Source organism: Phragmites australis, chromosome 6, assembly GCF_958298935.1.
Source record: "Phragmites australis chromosome 6, lpPhrAust1.1, whole genome shotgun sequence".
Taxonomy (NCBI): Eukaryota; Viridiplantae; Streptophyta; class Magnoliopsida; order Poales; family Poaceae; genus Phragmites; species Phragmites australis.
Window position 1 is genome coordinate 9,700,900 of NC_084926.1, and position 20,497 is coordinate 9,721,396.

The 20,497-nt window shown below is 47.3% G+C and overlaps 3 protein-coding genes across 3 annotated transcripts; all 3 read left to right on the forward strand.

Annotated features, from left to right (window-relative positions):
- The first annotated feature begins 667 nt into the window (after positions 1-667).
- LOC133921579 (dehydrin COR410-like) lies at positions 668-2,083 on the forward strand. Its single transcript, XM_062366519.1, has 2 exons — positions 668-1,070; positions 1,177-2,083. The coding sequence occupies exons 1-2, from the start codon at positions 789-791 to the stop codon at positions 1,729-1,731; spliced, it is 837 nt and encodes a 278-aa protein (XP_062222503.1). The 5' UTR covers positions 668-788; the 3' UTR covers positions 1,732-2,083.
- Positions 2,084-8,290: 6,207 nt separating this feature from the next.
- On the forward strand, positions 8,291-17,998 carry LOC133920428 (GDSL esterase/lipase At5g55050-like). The gene is made up of 5 exons (XM_062365046.1): positions 8,291-8,666; positions 16,613-16,743; positions 16,835-17,071; positions 17,146-17,395; positions 17,513-17,998. The coding sequence occupies exons 1-5, from the start codon at positions 8,405-8,407 to the stop codon at positions 17,737-17,739; spliced, it is 1,107 nt and encodes a 368-aa protein (XP_062221030.1). The 5' UTR covers positions 8,291-8,404; the 3' UTR covers positions 17,740-17,998.
- Positions 17,999-18,718: 720 nt separating this feature from the next.
- On the forward strand, positions 18,719-20,279 carry LOC133920429 (GDSL esterase/lipase At5g55050-like). Its single transcript, XM_062365047.1, has 5 exons — positions 18,719-18,977; positions 19,111-19,247; positions 19,352-19,573; positions 19,695-19,962; positions 20,059-20,279. Exons 1-5 carry the CDS (start codon positions 18,719-18,721, stop codon positions 20,277-20,279), a joined length of 1,107 nt encoding a protein of 368 aa, XP_062221031.1.
- The last annotated feature ends 218 nt before the right edge of the window (positions 20,280-20,497 follow it).

Here is a 20,497-nt window from a genome sequence, read left to right on the forward strand (position 1 = left end):
CCTGCAATCACCCTCGTGCCCCGTCGACCATTAGCACCTCGCAAACTTCAATCTGGTAACGTAAAAGCTAGAATTACGAACACGTCTTGTGATAAGGAGATGAGAGCATCCAGAAATGATGTTAGCGCTTCCGTCCCATCGACCCAAACCTGACGCACCCAAATCGAACAAAAACGCTTACGTTACCTTCCTTCATTTTAATCAATCCGGACTACTTAAATACCAAATGAAAAACCGAAACTGATCAACCGAGGACAAGCGTCGCGTCGGCAGCGGAGCTAGGAGAAAACGCCAAGCGAGAGTGGAGCAGAGGAGAGCAGAGCACCACGCCGACCCATCCGGTCGCGCGAGCCGCCCACGCTTAATTTCTTCGATGCGCGTCACCACCGGCCTGCCCACATGGCACCGATCTCTCCCGATGCACCCACCCGGCATTTGCGTCGAGGGCACCGCCACGTGGGAGCGGGCCTTCCCACGCGTCGCGTCGCCACTGGCCCCGTCCCTGCCCGTCATGTCCGTCTTCCTCGCGTCGCGTAGCCTACGCGTACGTACATTACCTCAGTCACATCGACGCAGCTGTAACGTTTACAGTGCAGACACCTTTCGGTTGGCAAGCTCTCGCTCCTCGAGATTCCACTCTGTTACGAGCGCCTATAAAAGGACGACTCCGGCCTCGCCGCTTCTCCATCCGAAAGCCAAAGCAAAAGTCACAAGTCAAGAGCGAGTTCTAGCTAGCCTGCCGATCTCTGTTCTTTAGCCTAGTTCGAAAGCCTTTAGTCTCGTCGATCATGGAGGATGAGAGGAACACCCAGTACCAGCAGGGCGGTGAGGCCCAGGAGAAGGCCGCTGATCAGGTGGAGGTGAAGGAGAGGGGACTCTTCGACACCCTTCTCGGCAGGAAGAAGTCCGAGGACCAGGAGAAGAAGCAGGAGGAGCTGGTGACCGGCATGGAGAAGGTCACGCTGGCCGAGCCTGAGAAGGCCGAGGCCAAGAAGGAGGAGCACGAGGGCGGAGAGAAGAAGGAGAGCCTCCTCGCCAAGCTGCACCGCACCAGCTCTAGCTCTAGCTCGGTAAGTTTAGAATCATGATCTATCGGCTCTTGTCAGCACGGGCTGTTTTAATATGTCGTAAGTATTCCTTGTGAGTCCTTGTTCCTGACTGCGATCGTGCGTGCAGTCGAGCGACGAGGAAGAGGAGGTGATCGACGAGAACGGTGAGGTGGTCAAGAGGAAGAAGAAGAAGGGCCTCAAGGAGAACATCAAGGAGAAGCTTCCCGGTCACAAGGACCATGACGAGGAGGGCCAGCACAGGACGGCCGTACCGGCCCCGGCACCCGCGCCCGTGGAAACTCACGTTTACAAGGAGGAGGACGACCACAAGGCGTACATACCGGCCCCGGCGCCCGCGCCAACGACGACGCACGTTCACAACAATGACAACGCCGTCGTCGTCCAGAAGGTCGAGGACGACGTGAAGACAGAGGATGAAAAGAAAGGTCTCTTGGACAAGATCAAGGAGAAGCTGCCCTACTGCCACAAGAAGCCGGAAGATGCTGCCGCAGCCCCGGCTGCTCCTGCTCATGCGCCGCACACTGAGGACGTGAGCAGCCCGGACGCCAAGGAGAAGGGCTTACTGGGCAAGATCATGGACAAGATACCTGGCTACAACAAGGGCGCAGCAGAGGAAGATCACAAGGCCGCCTCTGCAGGCGAGCACAAGACCAGCTCTTAAGATCGCCACGTGTCCTGACCGGGCCTTGATTAGTAGAGTCTGGTGTGTGTTTGGTTCTGCTTTGCTTTAGTAAGTCTGTGTCAAGATGGATTGCACGGTCAAGGTCTGGTACGTGTGTGAAGAAACCGGCCAGTGAGGGATGCTGTTTGTGTTTGCCTGGTACGGGATTTAGTTTGGTTCCAAGTCAGGTTCAGGGTGTTGGGTTTGTTAAATCATGAGCAGTTGCGTATTGTTATTTAGCTGGGCTACCTAGGCATTATGCCTCGATATTACCACTGGTTTCTGCCCAGCATATATTGTCTCATTGTTATCCTTGTGAATTATCATTTGAAATGTTATCATATTTCGTTCACTAGCTGATGAATTGGTATCTTCAATATACTGGCACCGCGGCCTGTGTACTTCTCTTTTTCTTTCGAGAAGTGTAGCCTATGATAAGTGAATCAAGGAGAACTATGTAACAGTAATTTTTAGATTTTAAATGAATTAAATATTGAGAGCATAAAAAATAGTTTTTTCTGATTCACTTCATATACATAATTCCTTTATTTATAAAATTTATCTTAGAGAATAACTTTCAACTATATAATCACTTTTCTCGAATAATCACTTACTCCAAAAATTTTAAATTAGAAAAAACTCTACTAAACATGCTCTTACAGCTGGAAATCTGGATCCTGTATCTTTTCTTATGGGCTTCTATATGGGCCATACTTCTTACGGCTTCAGGATGGGCCATGATAGCATGTGCCGAATAGTTTCGAATTTGTTTATCTTTTCTTCTTGTTGATTGTGCCGAATAGTTTCGAATTTGTTTATTTTTATTTTTCAATATTTATAAAAGTACATGTCTATTTTAAAATATTGTATATTTAAGTTACCTTCACCTGATGAGAGATAGCTTAAAAATAAAAAAATACTATGTTTCATTGTTCTCAATATTCAAAACACTATCGCAATAGTCACGAAAAATTCTTTTAAAAAAAGTATGTTGTGAAGTATGTTATAATCTATCTCTAAAAAAAAAATTCAACTCAAACCAATGCTTGTACAATGAAAAAAAAATCATTATACACAGTCTGTGTACAATGAAATTTGTTTTTTCTTATTGTACAAATCATATTTTTATCTAATTTTTTAAGCTATTTCATAGTATTCTTTATAACACACTTTTTTTTAGAAATTTTCATGACAGTTTCGATAGTATTTTAAATTTTAAAAGTAATAGAACATAGTATTTTATTTATTTATTTAAAGGTGTCGCTCGTTGTATGAGCGACACCTTACTCTCATCCAACCAATATACGACAGTAGTCTAGATATATAATATTTTAAAATAGACATGTGCTTTTGTAAATATTAAAAAAAAAGATTCGAATAGTTTCATATGGGCCAAACTGTGTTCTCCAATGGTCGAGTGCTCCAACTTGAGTTGAGACCAAGATGGCACATGGGTCTTATTAGACCATCTTCAATCATATTCTCTTCATTTTTTTTTTCTGATTCTCTTTTCTATTCTTATTACTTTTATTTTCTCTCATCTTCAACAGTTTTCTTTCGAGGGAAATTGCGAAGGAAAATGAGAGAGAATACTGTCTTGGAGTGAATGAACTTGGGAATCCCTTCGTGACAGAAACCGTGAAGTAAAATCGTTGGAGTGCTGAAGTGAACGAAAATCCTTTCACGACGGGAATCTGGACCGTGAAAGGATTCCCTTAGGCATAGTCTAGACTATCTCCAAGGGTTTTCCTTCGGGGTCTAGATTCCCTTCACGATGGGATTTTTTTCACTTCAACGTTCCAACAGTTTTCTTTCACGGTTCTCGTAATGAAGGGATTCCCAAATCATTTTCTTCAAGATGAGATTCTCTCTCCTTTCACTTCACGATTCCCCTCGAAGGAACGCTGTTGAAGATGAGAGAAAATAAAGAGGATGAGAACGAGAAAGGAAATCGAGAAAGAAATAAAATAAAGGAAATATGATTAGAAATATTCTAACGGAGCTAAAGAGCTGTTGCTGCTCAAGGTAACTCGAGAACAACTCTTCAGTCTGATGCATGCGTTGAACCGGCATGGTTGGTTCGAGCGAGCTAGCAAGCTGCATGCAAGTGGTTGCACGCGCACGGTACGTACATGTGGTTGCACGCGCTTCCGCATGCACGAGGGAAAGAACAGGAGAACACGGACCAAGTGGCTAGCTCCAGTCAGATCTAAGTAATAAGACTATTGCTCAAATTGAAAAGATGTCAGATAATTCATATTTTTTGTCAGGTCTAATAAATGTGAAACCACTCTTTTTAAGTCTCGAGAATTTTAGAGGTGAGAATAGTTCTTAAATTAAATTCTAGCAGGATAAATAACTAGATCGAGCACATTAAGAAAATAATATCCCATCTTATATAATATTGTGTATAGGAAACATGCCACGGTTTCGGTTTATGATGTGCTTAATTATGATCCGCTTAATATATCTTTTTGGAGAGCTTTGTTCGTTAGTGGCCTGAGATAATTTACTTGCAAGAATTATACATATTCAGCTAAGCGAACAATTTAACACATTTAAGTGGTCTTTGCATCAAAACAGACAAATTCTTTGTCAATTCATTGTATAGGGCAACGATGGATTCTAATTTCGTTGATCACAACCGATGTGTGACGTTTAAAACTCCCTCTAAAAATCAAGGTTTTCATGTGATTCTTGTATAGGGAAGTAATTCTTACTAAAGATAACAGTAATTTTCAAGAACACATAACTATTTTGTCGTATGTTACAGAAAACTATAATTTCTGATATCCATTTTAAAAACCTATAAATATATTAGCACATGTTGCAAAAAAAACTACAATTTTTCCATCGTAGACCCACATGTTATCCTCTATGATATGTAATAGAAGGATTAACTATGAACATATCTATTATCAGAGGATGACAAGTAGATCCACGGTAAGAAAGTTATAGTTTTTTTAACATATGTTAAAATAGTTGTAGATTTTTGAAATAAGTACTAGATGTTATAGTTTTTTACAATATGTGTTAAAATAATTGTAGGTATTTAAAATTTGTTCTAAAGATAACTTAGTTAAAAGAAACTGACAACGAAATAAAAAGTTCTATTTTTTAATAATAAAACTATTCAACACATTTTCTTTGATTTCAGTTTTACTAAGTTTATTTAGAGAACATATAAATCAATTTTGGCTTACAACCCCTGCTAATATATCCAATATATTTGGACCATGGCTAAACAGGATAGAAATAAAGAAAAAAAAAGTTTTGGTTGGGGCAAGCGCCATCTATTGGGTAATTTGGTTCAGTCGAAATGACGTAGTGTTTGATAAAGCAAATATCTACTTTTTATGTATGTAATTTTCATGAGCACATATTAGATAATAAGGTTCTGAGTGTTACTGCAGAAGGAGGAGAAGTGGGGCACAATGCTTATTGCATGCTGCCTTTTGGAGATGTATTTGCTAAATGTGGGTGGAGATTTAGCCATAGAATAGGTCTTTGATGATGAACACTTTCTATTTGTTAAATCTCATTTTCTTAGCCGGTGATTTGTGGTTATATGGTAGACGGGATCTACATCATAGTAAAGATAGTGTAATAAGTATTGGCTTCGCATATCTCTGAATGTAACGATCGGGATATTCTTTTATTTCATTATTTGAAAAAAGCTCCAGCCAGACCACGGTGCTGCCGTGTTGTGCCTCTCCTTTGTTGCTAAGGTCCTGTTTTTTTATCTTTGGATTATAGATTGTGGATTTTGTAAATAAACGGTTAGATTCTGAGAATAAATTGTGCAAATATATGTCTGAATTATGATACAATTCATTCAAGATGAGCTTCTACGATATACAATTCATGAATTCACTATCCAAAATCTATAATTTATGAGAACAAACAGGACCTAAACCACCAGTCTAGCGCATTCAAATTCATTGTCCTCGCCCCTTCGGGATCACCCTAGGGCCTAGGCCACGTTCTACGCTCTCGCCGAGCCGGAATCCGCGCGCGGCAAGCGACCTTCCTCGCGGTTTGGATTGAACCTCTGCTCCATGCTCGACCTATGGCGCCACTTCCTCGACTGCGCCGCGTTTTTCCCCCCTGCAGGCCCTCGCTTGACGGAGACAAACGGAATGGCTATGGGACTGGTGGCGGCATGGTTTACTGCATCCTCACTGGGTGGAGGCAGTTTTGATGTGGGTGACACGGTCACTCCCGAAAGTTCGTGGAAAAATATGAGCAAGAAATCTCCATTGATTCGACCTGCATCGAAATGATCACAGGTAGAACATGTGCTGGTGTTCTTGTAGTGCGTGAGCCACGGATCGAGTGCTTCGGGCTATACAGAGGGAGAAGGGTAGAAAGATGGCTCATAAGTTAATGCACTGTTGCACGCTACAATTATGTGTCCCTGTGTGGCTATGTAGTGGAGAAAAAAGGTTCAATAAAATAGAGTAGAACAAAAATGCTTTCTAAATTTTCTGAACACCCGTGGTGCCAACTCAGACTCAACACTAAACAACCGATGCACACTCGATATCTTGCTCACCGTAGTATTTTTATGGGATTTTGCCTTGGAAACCATTGTAGAGTACCAGTACGTGCTCTTCACCGTGGCAGCATCTGGGAGAAGATCCGGTATTACTAGCAGTAGTGAGTAAAGATGATGTTGGAACCAGAACAGCGACACCCGGTAAACCAGTAATTATAGGTGTTAGTGCAGGGATCAGATCATCAGAAAGTGAAACACAGATTACCCTCTGGTCTCATATCTCAAAAGAAAAAGGTCCCTCTGTCCACTGCTGTCGTTTTAGTTTTGTTGCTTTCGAGAGGGGAAAAAGGTCATAGTATACATGCATGGGATCTTCTTTTATGTCCGCCAAGTAAAAAGCTGCATCTGACATGCTAGCTAGCTTCAGATGTAAGGAATGGTAAGAACAATATGAAATGAACTAAACGTAAAGATAGAATTACTGGATGCTTTGCCAAAAGGAAAACGGATAAATAAAACGTAGAAGAATGGGCTAGAGCAATCTTGTGTGTCCGTTCTAGTTCTTCTCAAATGCACACATCAAAAGCAACTAACCGCAGTACCTGCGGATTCCGCTTGGCCTTTCTACCCTTGAAAGTTTGTAAACGTGTTGCAACTATTGTATTTTCAAATGCATCAATGGCATTGGTTGGTGGAATATATTCCTATTTGACAATGTGATTGTTCGAAGTAATCAGGTCTAACAAGCCAAGTTACCTCCGGTTATGTATTGGGATTCTCTGAGAAAACTAGTCCCACCATTTCTTTTGGAAAAGTACATCATTATACTCTGATGGACTTATCCTATAGGACCACAGCATTTGACATAACTAGTCATCAACCCCGGGCTACAAATATTTTAGAAAATACGTGAATAAAAGAACTTCGTAAAATACTTATGATTTAGGGTTTAGAGAGGGCTGATGTGCCTATATTGACTATATTTCTTTAGTATATTTCTCTACTTAATCAGAATCTTGTGCAAAATTAATTTTCTTTGTTTTCCTCACTTCACGATATTCGTCAATATGTGTGTCCATGCTTGGTATATATTTTGTTCTTTTTTAGTTTGTCTCCAGACTACATAGGGAGACCTAAATTAATGCTTAGGTGACAAGTATATAAAATGTTGTAAGACAATGATACTTTGGGCTAATTTTATCATAATGGTAGATGTGAGTAATTTGGAAGCATGTATTTATGTTCTTAGTTAATTTTTTTATAATGACATATGTGAATAATTTAGAATAAGGTATTAGGGTACTTTGGATTATTTTTCCATAATAGCTGAGGTGTGCAATTTGGAAGCATGTATTGTGAGTACTTTGGGTTATTTTCATAATGGTAAATGTGGGTAATTTAGAAATATGTTAGATTCAATGTCTATTATTGTCAATGATGATTATAGTCTACCAAATCGATAGCCAGATGTTTTATTTTTTTGAGAATTTTTTAAATATCTTTTTTCTAACATGTCTCCTCTTATGATTAATCCAAGGAGCCTCCAATTAGCAGGGGTGGAGCCAATCCTTGTTATCAGGTTAGTCGATCCTCATAGAATTTTGTAATTCCTTCACAAATTAATGTTCATTGTCGTTGTTTAATGGAGTTGACCCGGATAACATTCTCGGCTGGCTTCGCCCCTGCCAATTAGTAATAGTAAAATATGATAGAGATCAAGAGTTTGATGATCAAGTTTAGCTGGAAAAGCACATAACGAGAGCAACGTTTTCATACAGTACCCCAGCTTCTCGACAAGAGGAGATTCAACGACTCAACGGTGCTAAAGTACAAGTAGAACTGTAGACAATCCTCCACTCATACCCCGGCCGGGAGGCACCCGGCGGGTCAGGTCATGCCAGGCCCCTCTTTACAAAGCCCACTTTATGTGACTAGGCACTATACTTTGTGACTTTGTGTCACTAGCCATAGTGCCGTGCCACTGCCACGCCCCCTACGGCCCTACCGGTCTTAAAGCGAACCACTACGGCCTGCAACCTCCCATTAAAGCGCCAAGCCGTGCCGGTCTCGGCCCTTTCCCAAAGCCAAACAGCGAGGGAGGTTGCTAGCCCCCACCCCGCCCAATAATCACTTGGCGCACTACGCCGAGCAGGTAGCCATCACCGTCCGGCGGCCATGGCCATGCCCGTGCGAGTACTGCATGCTCTGCTTGCTGTCGCGGCTGCATGCGTCGCCGCGGCAGAGGCGGCGGCGGCAGGGAATAATAAGGTGCCGGCGATCTACGTGTTCGGTGACTCCACGGCGGACGTTGGCAACAACAACTACCTACCGGGCAGCGTCGTGCCGCGGGCGAACTTCCCGCACAACGGCGTCGACTTCCCCACGTCGCGGCCCACCGGCCGGTTCAGCAATGGCTACAACGGCATCGACTTCTTGGGTAAGCACTTAATTAATTACACCGCGCCTAGCTCACTTGTGGTTGCAGCTTGAGCTTACGCAAGCTTTGTGAATTGCGTCGAGATGAATTCCGTGACTGCAGCATATCTGCATGCATGCTATACACGCTACCGACCGAGCTCCTTTTCACTGCCATGTTTTTCTTCTGATCGAATTTGGCGGCGAAGGTTTTTGATGGTGCTAGAGCTGCAGTGAAGACTAGCATGCTATGTCTTTAAGCTGCTTTAGCGCGCTTTAACCGGCCATTTGTCCGGATTTTTCGGATAAATAGCCGGTCTAGTAGCACATAGTAAGGGTGAGTACATTGTCCGTCTCCTAAGTCATCTCATGTAATGTCATTTAGAACTTTAGATGATGTGGATGAGAAAGTAAGCTAAAATTTAGGATTGTGAGACTATTCAAACACTATTGCTAGAATTGTCATTAACATGCAACTCATAATATTCATTTGTTTCATACATAAATTAAAAGCTTGTGGAATTACCAGAAGATAGCTAAAAAAATATATATCGTAGGAGTTGTCAGTTAAATCACGTCAAAATTAAGTTTTAATACAGATGCAGATTATAAGACATCACCAATGTACTTATCGTGTAAGGATAATAATCGATGACCAATGTTTCTTTGGAAGCGGCCTCGCGTCATCCCCCTCGGGGCGACTCACCCCCGCTGCCTAGCGCCCCCCTCTCCGTACCCCGATCGGCTGCAGTCGTCACCAGTGACCTGCTTTGATGGTGGTGGCCCCCTCCCTCTTCCCCTCCTTTTCTCCTCTCCCCTTCCCCCTTTCTCCTCCCCTGTTGGCTGGTATTCTCCGTTGGGTGGTTCGGTCCACGCCGTGATGCCCTCGCTAGATCCCCTGGCCTAGCTGGTTTGGGTCTCCCGTCGGTCAGATCTGGGTCCTGGCGTCCAGCCCACTGCGGATCCACGTCTTGCTTGCAAGAGGGGCCTTGTCTAGCTTCTTCTTCAGCACGTCGCGATCGTTTCGCATTCTTGGCTGGATGCGGCGATCACGGTCACTAGTGCCAGGGATCTATCCTAGCCGGGGTACCCCTTCGGCGAGCACCGATGGGTCCTCGGATGCTCCTCCTTCCTGTGGGTCATCTCCATCGTGCTATCGCCCTTCCTACCGCCCATCGGGGTGTTGTCCGTGACCTAAACAGCTGCATGACATGTCCACTTTACGTCTCTATCGGATGTGTTGTGCTGAGAAGCCGGCGCCACGGGGAACGATGCCGGCGCTAGCATCATGGATCAACGTGCGGGTGGAGGCGGTGGTGCAGCAGGGGTGGGCGGCGAGCTGGCTGGGCACGCTGCTACTGTTGCTATGGATGGCGGCGTTGTGCTTCTGCATGACCACGAGCGCGTTTGCGACCATCAACGGCTCCGCACTCCGGTGCATGCTGTTCCGGTTCCTGCTGCCGACCGACGCCATCATGGTGATGTTCTCGGTATTAGATCCTGGCGCCGCAACGTGGGGGATGGAGCGGGGCAGCATGCTACTCCTGGTGGCCTTGTAGCTCTAGTTTCCCAGATCGGGTATCCTACCAGTCGTATATACACCCACTCTCGTCGGGCTACTCGCGTTGCATGGGGCACGGTCGTGGTGACGCTGGTTGCCGCGTGCGTCCCTGTTGTGCTCCCGGTCGGATCTAGTCCATCACGGCAGCGGTGCCGGCGTGCTTTGCCCATTCCACGGTCACAGTGACTGCCTCCAGGCGCTGCCATCATTGAGGATAAGGTTGTTGACGCGGTGCAACTCGTTGGCGTTGCAGGGCGCGGGTGGTTGGCAATGATGCAGTGCATTGTGCTGCTGGGCGGTGTGCAGTTGCGCACCGTGTGAGCGGGGTTACGGCCCAACGATGCGACGTCCTGTTTCGCACTCTCGGTGGCACGGGGCCTACGGTCTGCTCCAGCATTGGTGCTAGCAGCGGTGGGCCAAACTTGTTGCCTTTGGTAGGGACTGCCTGTGTGGCGCCATTGGCGGTAGCCGCCCCTCCTTCCACTGCTCTGTTTGGCATCTGGTGACAACGACACTGTACCGGTCCCAGCTCCTGTTATTTGTGTTGCTCCTCCGCTTACCTGGCCTCCTCCTCATCTGCAGGTTGGGCCCGTGGGGAGCTTCGTGGCGCTGGGTTGGTCGTGGATGGTGCAACTGTGAGGTGGCTGTGTGCAAGGGGCGAGAGGTGGGAGTCGCTGGTGAAAGCTTTACCTTGTTTTTGGGTGGCATCGATGACGACGATGCCTTTGGTGACGTTCTCCTCCTTGGCACCATAGCACGTTGTCAGGGCGTCTCCCTACTCCCCTCTCCTGAGTCTTCTAGGTGAAAACCTAGTTCAGGTAACCGGATGGGCGACGATGGTGACTCGATATCGCGTCCTCCTTAGGGGCGTTGCTCTAGAAGTCCGGTTCTCGTGCCACGATAGTCGTCGGCTTAGTGGCGGTGTGGTCAGGTTCGGTTTGAACCTCTAGATTCTTCTTTAGGTTTACCCATGCGTCCTCATTTCACAACAACTCTCCATTCTAGATTGGCGCTTCTCGATAATGATTCATTACAATGCACGCTACTCCGAAGCAACGCGCTGCTGACTTGTGTGACAGAGTGGTTCAGCATTGGAGCAAGGCTCCACCAACCGAGTTGTGTTGTGGTGGCATGGGACTATGGCTCCACCGACCGAGTTGTGGCGGTGTGAGAGTAGGGCTCCGTCATCTGAGTTGTGAGGGTGGCAGTCGTTTAGTTGGTTAGCGCATGAGTTGAGTTAGTTTGGACTTATCTGTTGTTTGGTTGTGCGTTTTGGTGTGGGCGTCTCTATTTCGAGTTGAGATTGTATTGTCATCTCGGGGTTGTGTGCCAGTTTTTCTCTCTGAAATTGTGCTTTTGTAAAGGTTTTCGGGTTTGGTTTTTCTTATAAACTAGATCAATTCTCTTCTTCTTTATATATATATGCTCGGCTGGAGCTCTAACTCGCTATGATCTTTCAGAAAAAAAGTAATGATCGATAAAGTGGCCTTGAGGTATTGAATTCAGTTAAAGAGGTTCAGCTTCAGGTGGATAATTTCACTTGCTTTTTATTCAAAGGCGCCAAGAAATGTGATTTTGTTCTGGGCCTGATTTGTTTGTTTTACTAGGGATCGAACATATGAGCCTAATTCAATGGTAAAAGTGAAGGTCCCAAATAAACTGGCCAAATTTTAACTTATTTTGCAAAACGCCAACTGTAAACTATTGTTGCTGTCTTTCATAGAAGTGACCCTTTTTTTAAAGGCCTCGTCTTCAAAATGCAAGTTGTAGTATCTGAACTCACGCATATACTCACACTATACGCACACTCTCACCCACATCTTCCCTATGCGTGAGCTAAGATCTACATCCTATACTCACACTCACACGCTTGTCCCGGACGCCAGTACCCAGGACGTGATGAGGCCTAACATGGGCTTTACCTAGGACAACGTGGAATAAATCTCCGGTGAGACATGGGGTTCTATCCCTGCAATTGAACCTGTGTGGCTGTGTGCCCACTGCCGCCGCTAGCCATCTGAGCCGCAGCTCGGTCTCTTCAAAGAAGTGACTTGCGCGTAATCAATTGCCGATGCGCCTCGCATCTCCCACACGACGCAGTCATGCAGACGTTAGGAAGAGAGGTTCACAAAGCATGGTGGTGTAACACGTTCATGCGGTTTTAGATTTAGTCAACCAAACAGAATACTAGCTCAGCCTATTCAAACAGAATAAAAAAAAATGAAACACTATTCTTTTCAACAAATATAACTCCGTTAGCCTGCATATACGGTCCATAAGGCCAAAACCCAAACGAACAAACAATCACACCCTAAATGAATGAGCTTGTATGAGCACTATGACACCCGTTTTCTCCCTCCCTCTGATATCTTTCTGTCATGTGGGCCCCATCACCACCCCAACCTACCGCTCGTTCCATTCCGCCTGAAACCACCGTACGACTCGACACCCCCCGTCTTCGTAACCGCCCCATCCTCTATAAAACTCATGATTGACCCCCGGCCAAGCCTCCCTTTGCCTCACCGCGCCTAAGCCCCCAAGTTCCATAAGATTTCCCCCACCAGATAGCTTGTGCACCAGTGCAGAACCTTCACCGAACCCTTCCGCCGTTGCCGAATCAATTCGCACCACCCTGACACCATCTGAGCCTTCGCTGGTGTTCGTCGTTAGCATCTCATTGACCACAACCGATCACCGTCGAATTATAGCCACCACACGGAGCCCTAGAGGCCACCATTGAAGCCTCTCTGTCGCCGAGCTTCTTCGGTCTGCCCCTCCGCCCTTCGAGCCATCAAACGGATTCACCACCATCACCTAGTCGTGCTCCACCGCTCATCATCGCCTCCTGAGCATCGCAGCACCATGGTCACCGTCCTCCGATCATGCGCCACCGTAGCCGACTTGTCGCCATCACCTCCCGAGCCGAAGCCGAGGTAGCCTTGTCCCCCCCCCCCACCGCTTGATCTCAGGTGAACAACCAAGATTAGAAGTAGATATACCTCTTCGCTAGCCAATTAGATCACGCCACATGTCCACTTTGATGACTGGGTTTATGTGAAGCCATGTCAGCGAGCCACGTCGTCATATTTGTCCCACATGGTAGTCCGGTCAGTGCCACATGTCGGACCACGTTAGCCTCCGGAGCCCAGTCAGCATGCTGACGTTAGCATGATGAAATAAATAGGGTTTTATAATTATAAGTTAGTATGTTAATTCTTTTAGTTAGATAATTTTGCATTTAGGTCCCTATACTTTTTAGTTTTCACAAAAGGCCCTTATTAGCTACCATTTTACATTTAGTCCCTTGTAGTTTTATTTATTTACATGTATGCCCCTAAATTTTTACAAATAAATCCCTAGATTTTTCTATTTTAACAAAATAGTTCATGTTCTTTTACAGAAAGACCCTTGGAGCTTAAACCCCTTGTAACTTTTTTGTTATAGCTCCATTTAGACGATTCTTACGCTCACGCAATCGTAGTAACGAGTACTTTATGTTAGTGGGCCGTACTAGAGGCCCGGACCGGAAGGGCCACTATCTAAGAGTGCGCCGCGTGGCGTCAGTACTAGCTTCAGCCTCGTTGATGACGAAGGGCCCATCCGCAGTCTCTGGGCCATCGCCTGCCAATGGGCCCAGGGGCTGCTGTCGGTAAATTAGGAACCGGGGGTCCCCGAATCCCGAGGCCAGGCCAGCAATCCGCCACGTGGCGCCATCCCGCGGAGTCTCCTCTGCGAGGTAAAAAAGATTAAGTCCCGAGAGAGGGCGCTCAGGGCCACAGTCAGTGGTCCTCGAGCACCCAAGTTCCCCGATGATCTGCGAAGTCTAAGTGCCGGGAGGAAAGTGCTCGGGGAGGTATACGGTGGCCCCCCGAGCACCCGAGTCCCCTGACGATCAGGAAAGCTAAGTGCCGGGAGAAGTGTGCCTGGGGCAGCGCGCGGTGGCCCCCTGGGCACCCAAGTACCCCGAGGACCCACTGAAGGAAGTTTCGGGAGAGAGTGCTCGGGGCTGCGAGCAGCGGCCTCCAAGCACTCGGTCCCCCGAAGGTCCGTACAAGTGTGCCCGGGAGAGAGTGCTCGGGGAGGTGAACAGTACCCCCGAGCACTCGGTTCCCCGAGGATCAAGAAAGGGCATTCTCGGGAGAGAGTGCTCGGGGAGGTGAACAGTGACCTCCGAGCACTTGGTTCCCCGACGACTCAGAGAGCCCCCTGACAGTGGGCCCCGCAGGGGCCCACTGATGAGGTGTCAGCCAGTCAAAGGCCCAATGCCGCATTTAAAGAGCCCGCGTGGCCTGTCACCCCCAACTGCTCCCGCCACGCTCGGTGTCAGTTCCTACCACATTCTGGCAGAAGGGCTTGGGGTCATTAAATGCACGGGTCATCCCGTGCCATCCGACCCGTTTCGGGATAACGTCGTAAGGGCCGAGGCGTTCCGTCTGCAGCGCTGCTGTGGCAGGAGAACAAGACAGGACGGGCACGCTGGGCCGCTCTGTGGCTGCCTGGTGGGCCCTCTCCACGGCGCCCATAGCCAGTGCATTTATGGTGACGGATGACCGGGCGTGGGGCGCATTTTCCACCTCCGGTCACTTCGCACAAAGGTTATGATGACGCCCTTTCCATTTATGGTATCTTGGAACTCGTGCCCCCCCTCCCGTTCGGGGCACGCTACTGCCGGCGAGTATTTAAAGCAGCCGGCAGCACGGACAAAAATAAGTTTTTGAAGCTTTGAAATCTCTGAGCAAGTTGAAGAAACTGAGAATAGGCTTTAAAGCAGCGAAGAGAAGAGAAGATCGAGAGCACCCAAAGCCAACAGATACACGCAGACCGAAGAACAAGGAGCCTCAGGCTCTAAGATAGACAAATATTCTTGTAACCAGCAACATCTTTGAGGGGCATTCTCAGGGCATTTATAGTATCCATACAGGAGTAGGGTGTTACGCCTCCATGCGACCCGAACCTGTCTAAACACCAACGTATTTACTTCGTTCCGCATTAGATCGTTCTACCCCACCGGCCATCGCATTCATACCCATTTATTTCTCCGGCGAACATATTCAGGATCATCCCCTAGCCGAATCTCTAAAAAGGGGTCCCTCAGAATCCCTGCGACAGGAGTTAACCCTCCGACAGTACTCATACTTACTATTTCCAATAACAAATGTACTACTCAGTTAAAGAAGACTACGTAGAGATCAAGAAAGCTGAAGACTATAAGGAAGACGGATCGCCCTAGGTCACATTGCCTTCAGTCGATTGCATGTGGTGTGCCCTGAAGTTTTCGTTGAAGGGTTATCGTGTTCTTCTGCTGCTGTTTAAAACTCTGTTATTTATTTCAATAAAGTTATTTTTATACGATATAATATTATTTGTCATTAATAACATCGCTACATATATAATAAAAATGATCCTAATATATATATGGAATACATTTGATTTATTTCTTAGACCGGGTGTGACAAACACATTGCTTCCAAAATCTACACGACACATGAGAACAGTGATCTGATCGACCCCGTGGTCAGCGACTCGACCCCAACACTTAGGGTCCGTTTGGTTCAAGGGATGAGGTGGGATGGAATAGTGCGGTCCCTGTTTTTGTGGTGTTTGGTTCAGGGGCAGTAGGGATGGGATGATCCCTCCTGAAGAATATTCTCTCAATATGCTGGATGAAGATATCCCTCAACATTAGTGGGATGAAGCTATCCACCTTTACTAATCATACACATTAGTAAAATGATTAATGATATTAATATGCTTGTATTACTTACTAGTACATATTACTATGAGATTAGAATTTATAAGAGTTAATGTACTAATTATTGCTAATTAATGAGCTAATTAGAGTATGATTATGGTTAATTAGTATATTTTATTGTTAATTAGTAATGACTATGACAAAAGTAACATTAATACATGTTGGTGCATGTTGATTAGTGTATTATTAATAATTATTATTTAAAATTAAAATATATAATTAGTTGATGATTCTTATCCCTATCCATCCTCGTCCCTCCAACCAAACAAAAAAGAGACTCATCCTATCCAACTAACCAAACAAAAAAGAGGATCATCCCATTCTAAAAACAGGGATGACCCTATCCCATCCCACTTTGTCTCCCAACCAAATAGACCCTTAGAGCACTTTTCATCACCTTTGCTGAGCACCTTTGAGACTGTGAATTGACGCTCTAAGTGCCCTGAAATTCGCTCTTGTCGAATCATTTAGTAGTTCATATGAGTGCCAGCAGTTTTCGAACAGCTTTTTTTTCGTAAAAAAAACATCTGCGAGTACGAGAAGGAATGGTTCCAAAATGATAGCTTATTCAAGTCCTGGACAAAAGTACTGCAGCAGTAGCATTTGGTTGTAAAATTTTTCGTCTAGCGATAAAAGTTTATTTCATCTTTATCAGCTCTTAACATGGGATTCAAGCGCAGTCCCCCACCGTTCCTCGCTGTGGCCAACAAAACCAGCAAGCAGATCTTCAGAGGTCTCCTGGGAGTCAACTTTGCCTCTGCAGGATCAGGCATTCTTGACACAACAGTACGTCACCTGTGAGCCAAGTCATTGCAATCTGTTTGTTTACTTTCCTGCATGAGCACTGACGCCGATCACCATTCATGGCTTCTTGCAGGGGAGCTCCATCATCCCACTAAGCAAGCAGGCCGAGCAGTTTGCCACCTTGCAGTTCAACATCTCCGCGCACATCAGCACAGGAGCAGCCGACACCGTGGTGTCGCGATCCCTGTTCCTCATCAGCACCGGCGGCAACGACCTCTTCGCCTTCTTCTCGCGGAACAGCACGCCGTCGGACACCGACAAGAAGATGTTCATCGCCAACCTCGTGTCGCTCTACCAGAATCACGTGAAGGTAGGTCGCCGCCGCACCGTGCCTTGAACCACGATCCGCCGAAAAATCTCACAGCAACGAAACGTGTGCGGCAGGTTCTGTACGTGCTCGGGGCGAGGAAGTTCGCCGTGATCGACGTCCCGCCGATCGGGTGCTGCCCCTACCCGAGGAGCCTGCACCCTCTCGGCGCTTGCATCGACGTCCTCAACGAGCTGGCGCGCGGGTTCAACAAGGGCGTCAAGGCCGCCATGCACGGCCTCAGCGTGAGCCTGCAGGGGTTCAAGTACTCCATCGGGAGCTCCCATGCCGTCGTGCAGAGCATCATGAAGCATCCTCGAAGGCTCGGTACGTGCCTGAACACATGCGTTTTAAGATTATCAACCAACGCGAATGCTCGGTACAGCGCGGTTCAGACTACAAAGGATTGTGATGGAATTTGACAAAAAAAAAAATGTGGTGCAGGATTCAAGGAGATCACGACTGCGTGCTGCGGGTCGGGCAGGTTCAACGGGAAGTCAGGCTGCACGCCGAACGCCACGCTGTGTGACAACCGGCACGAGTACCTCTTCTGGGACCTGCTGCACCCGACGCACGCCACCTCCAAGCTCGCCGCCGCGGCCATCTACAACGGCTCTCTTCACTTCGCAGCGCCGATAAACTTCAGGCAGCTAGTGGAAGACCAGTACTAGCATGGCCCACCGTGTACCGTGTTGTGCACTTGTGCTGTAGATTTCCGGCGTCTATGTGGTGATGTTGTGTGTAGGATATGCGTGGTGGTGTTCATCAGTTGTTTGTGCTTTAGGAGGCGGTGGTGGTGTAGTTGGGATTCGGAGGAAAAATGTGCATCTCTCCAGTTGTGCGCTCGTACATCTGAACGACTAAACGAAATCTTTTCAAAAAAAAAACCCGACTGAACGAATTGATGCAGGGCATGGAAGCGATTGCCGATAAAAGATGGTTAATTTATCTTGATTTCCAGTTGAACTAAATTAATTTAGTAGGTATTCGTAGAAGTATGACTGTACAGACCTATGTCAAAATCTACATATAAACAGTATAGAAGACATCTATACTTCAGGTTCACATCTAAACCCAAAGAAAAACCCCTCTTAGACAGCTATTTCGAGATTTCAGAAATGAGCAGAAGATCCAAGAGCATTACGTCCTTACGTGCTGCTAAATCCGAACGCAAGCTCTAAGCATGTGTGTACATTTCTGCAGGCCATGCCGTTCTTGGCCCCAGCTGATATGTCCTAAGCTGCACCAGTTGTGCACCAGTTGTGTACCTGTCGTGACGTCGCGGTTGCCCCCGAGGCGCTATCGCTCTACAGGCCAAATAGACTTCATCAAATACATTTTCGGCTTTAGTTTGGTTGCATTAGCCTCTAGATTATTCGGCAGTTTGTTCTTCCTTACGTTGTTATACAGCTATACCGGCTTTTAGTAACTGGCACCATGGACATAAGGGATGATGAAATTGCAAGTAGGATTATTCCAGAACAAAAACAGCATATCGGCGAGCTTATCAATGAGAATTCTACGCTGTTCTTTGTCAATTGCTGACGCAATGATGCGCTTCCTCGCACAATATATATAGCCGACCACCAGTCCTGAAGACCTCATCACCTGAAACAGAGGCCAAAGCACAAGCAAAGCAACAGTGCCCCGATGGCCAACCAGACTGCCTCATACGTGCTCGTGGCTCTGTGCCTGCTTGTGCTCGCGGCGAAGGGCGCGGAGGCGAGGCAGCCGCGGCTTGTCCCCGCGATGTACGTGTTCGGTGACTCGACGGTCGACGTCGGAAACAACAACTTCCTGAGGAGCAGCAGCGTGGCCAGAGCCAACTTCCCGCATTACGGCGTGGACTTCCCCAGCTCGGCGCCGACCGGTCGGTTCAGCAATGGCTTCAACACGGCAGACTTGCTAGGTACATGCATATACACATCTGTAGTCTGACATATTGTCATGGCAATGACCGTAGAAGGCCATGACTATCGAGTTCAGCAGTGCTATTTGTGGTACATGACTGACTGGTATGTACCTGCTTCGATGGCGAACAGCTCAGCTACTTGGCTTCCAAATGAGCCCGCCGGCTTTCCTCTCTCTGAGAGGGAGTACCATGAGATCTCGGATGTACAAGGGCATCAACTTTGCGTCAGCAGGCTCCGGGCTTGCAGATAATACGGGCCACTTACTGGTAGACTACTATTTAGTTCTTCACATAACTTGAACAGCCAAGCTCGGCATATGCAGGCACACTGGCACAGGACTAAATCTGAACTTGTCTGTGATGCTGTGCAGTTCGGCGAGGTGATCCCAATGTCCCTGCAGCTGGATTATTTCGCGGCGGTTGTGGAGCACATGACCAGGGTGTCCGGTTCGAGGAAGACTGCCAGTCTCCTCTCCAGGTCCATCTTTTTCATCAGCACCGGCAGCAATGACATGATCGAGTACTCCGTATCCCGTGGCAACGACACAGAGTTCTTGCGTGGCCTCGTTGCTACCTACAAGCGTTACGTCACGGTACGTACGAGTCAATCACCCTCTACGTTCATCCGCATGGCCTCCAGGTAGAGAAGTTGTAGAATTCTGCACAGAAAAAGCGGTTCTGTAACGTGTATTGCAATGTACCGCGCGCATGCAGGCCTTGTATACAATGGGCGCGAGGAAGTTCAGCGTCATCAGCATCCCGCCGCTGGGCTGCCTGCCGTCGCAGAGGCTGCGCCGGCTGAAGCAGATGGGCACCCAGGGCTGCTACGACCCGCTGAACGACCTCTCGCTGCGCTCCTACCCGATGCTCGCCGCCATGCTGCAGCAGCTGGCCTACGAGCTGCCCGGCATGACCTACTCCCTCGGCGACGCCTTCTCCATGGTCTCCTTCGTCTTCGCCAACCCGCGGACCAACGCCTGGAGTAAGCGTTCGACACTTCTTGCATACAGACGTGCCGGATAATTTGGCGATAGTCGTTTTCTGATCGATGTCGGTCTGTACCTGTACGCGCGTGAAGGCTTCACGGTGCTGGAGGCGGCGTGCTGCGGCGGGGGGCCGTTCGGGGCGGCGTACGCGTGCAACCAGACGGCGCCGCTGTGCCTCGACCGCGAGGACCACCTGTTCTGGGACGCAAACCACCCGACGCAGGCCGTGTCAGGCATCGCGGCGCAGACGCTCTTCGCCGGCAACCGGACCTTCGTCAACCCTATCAACGTCAGGCAGCTGGCCCTGCTGTGATTCTGCACAATTTTCTGGGGATCCCTGAAGATGTCTTCTTCTACCTACGACCAATAAGCAGTAGTCAATTTTTTTTGTTCTTATCGATTAGAAACTTAAATGACTCTTTTTTCTTAGAATCGAAAAAAAAAACTGTTGAAGACTTCAGATACTCAGATCGAAATCCATCTGCATTATGTTGTTCGCTAATGAAATCCATCTTCAGATACTCAGATCGA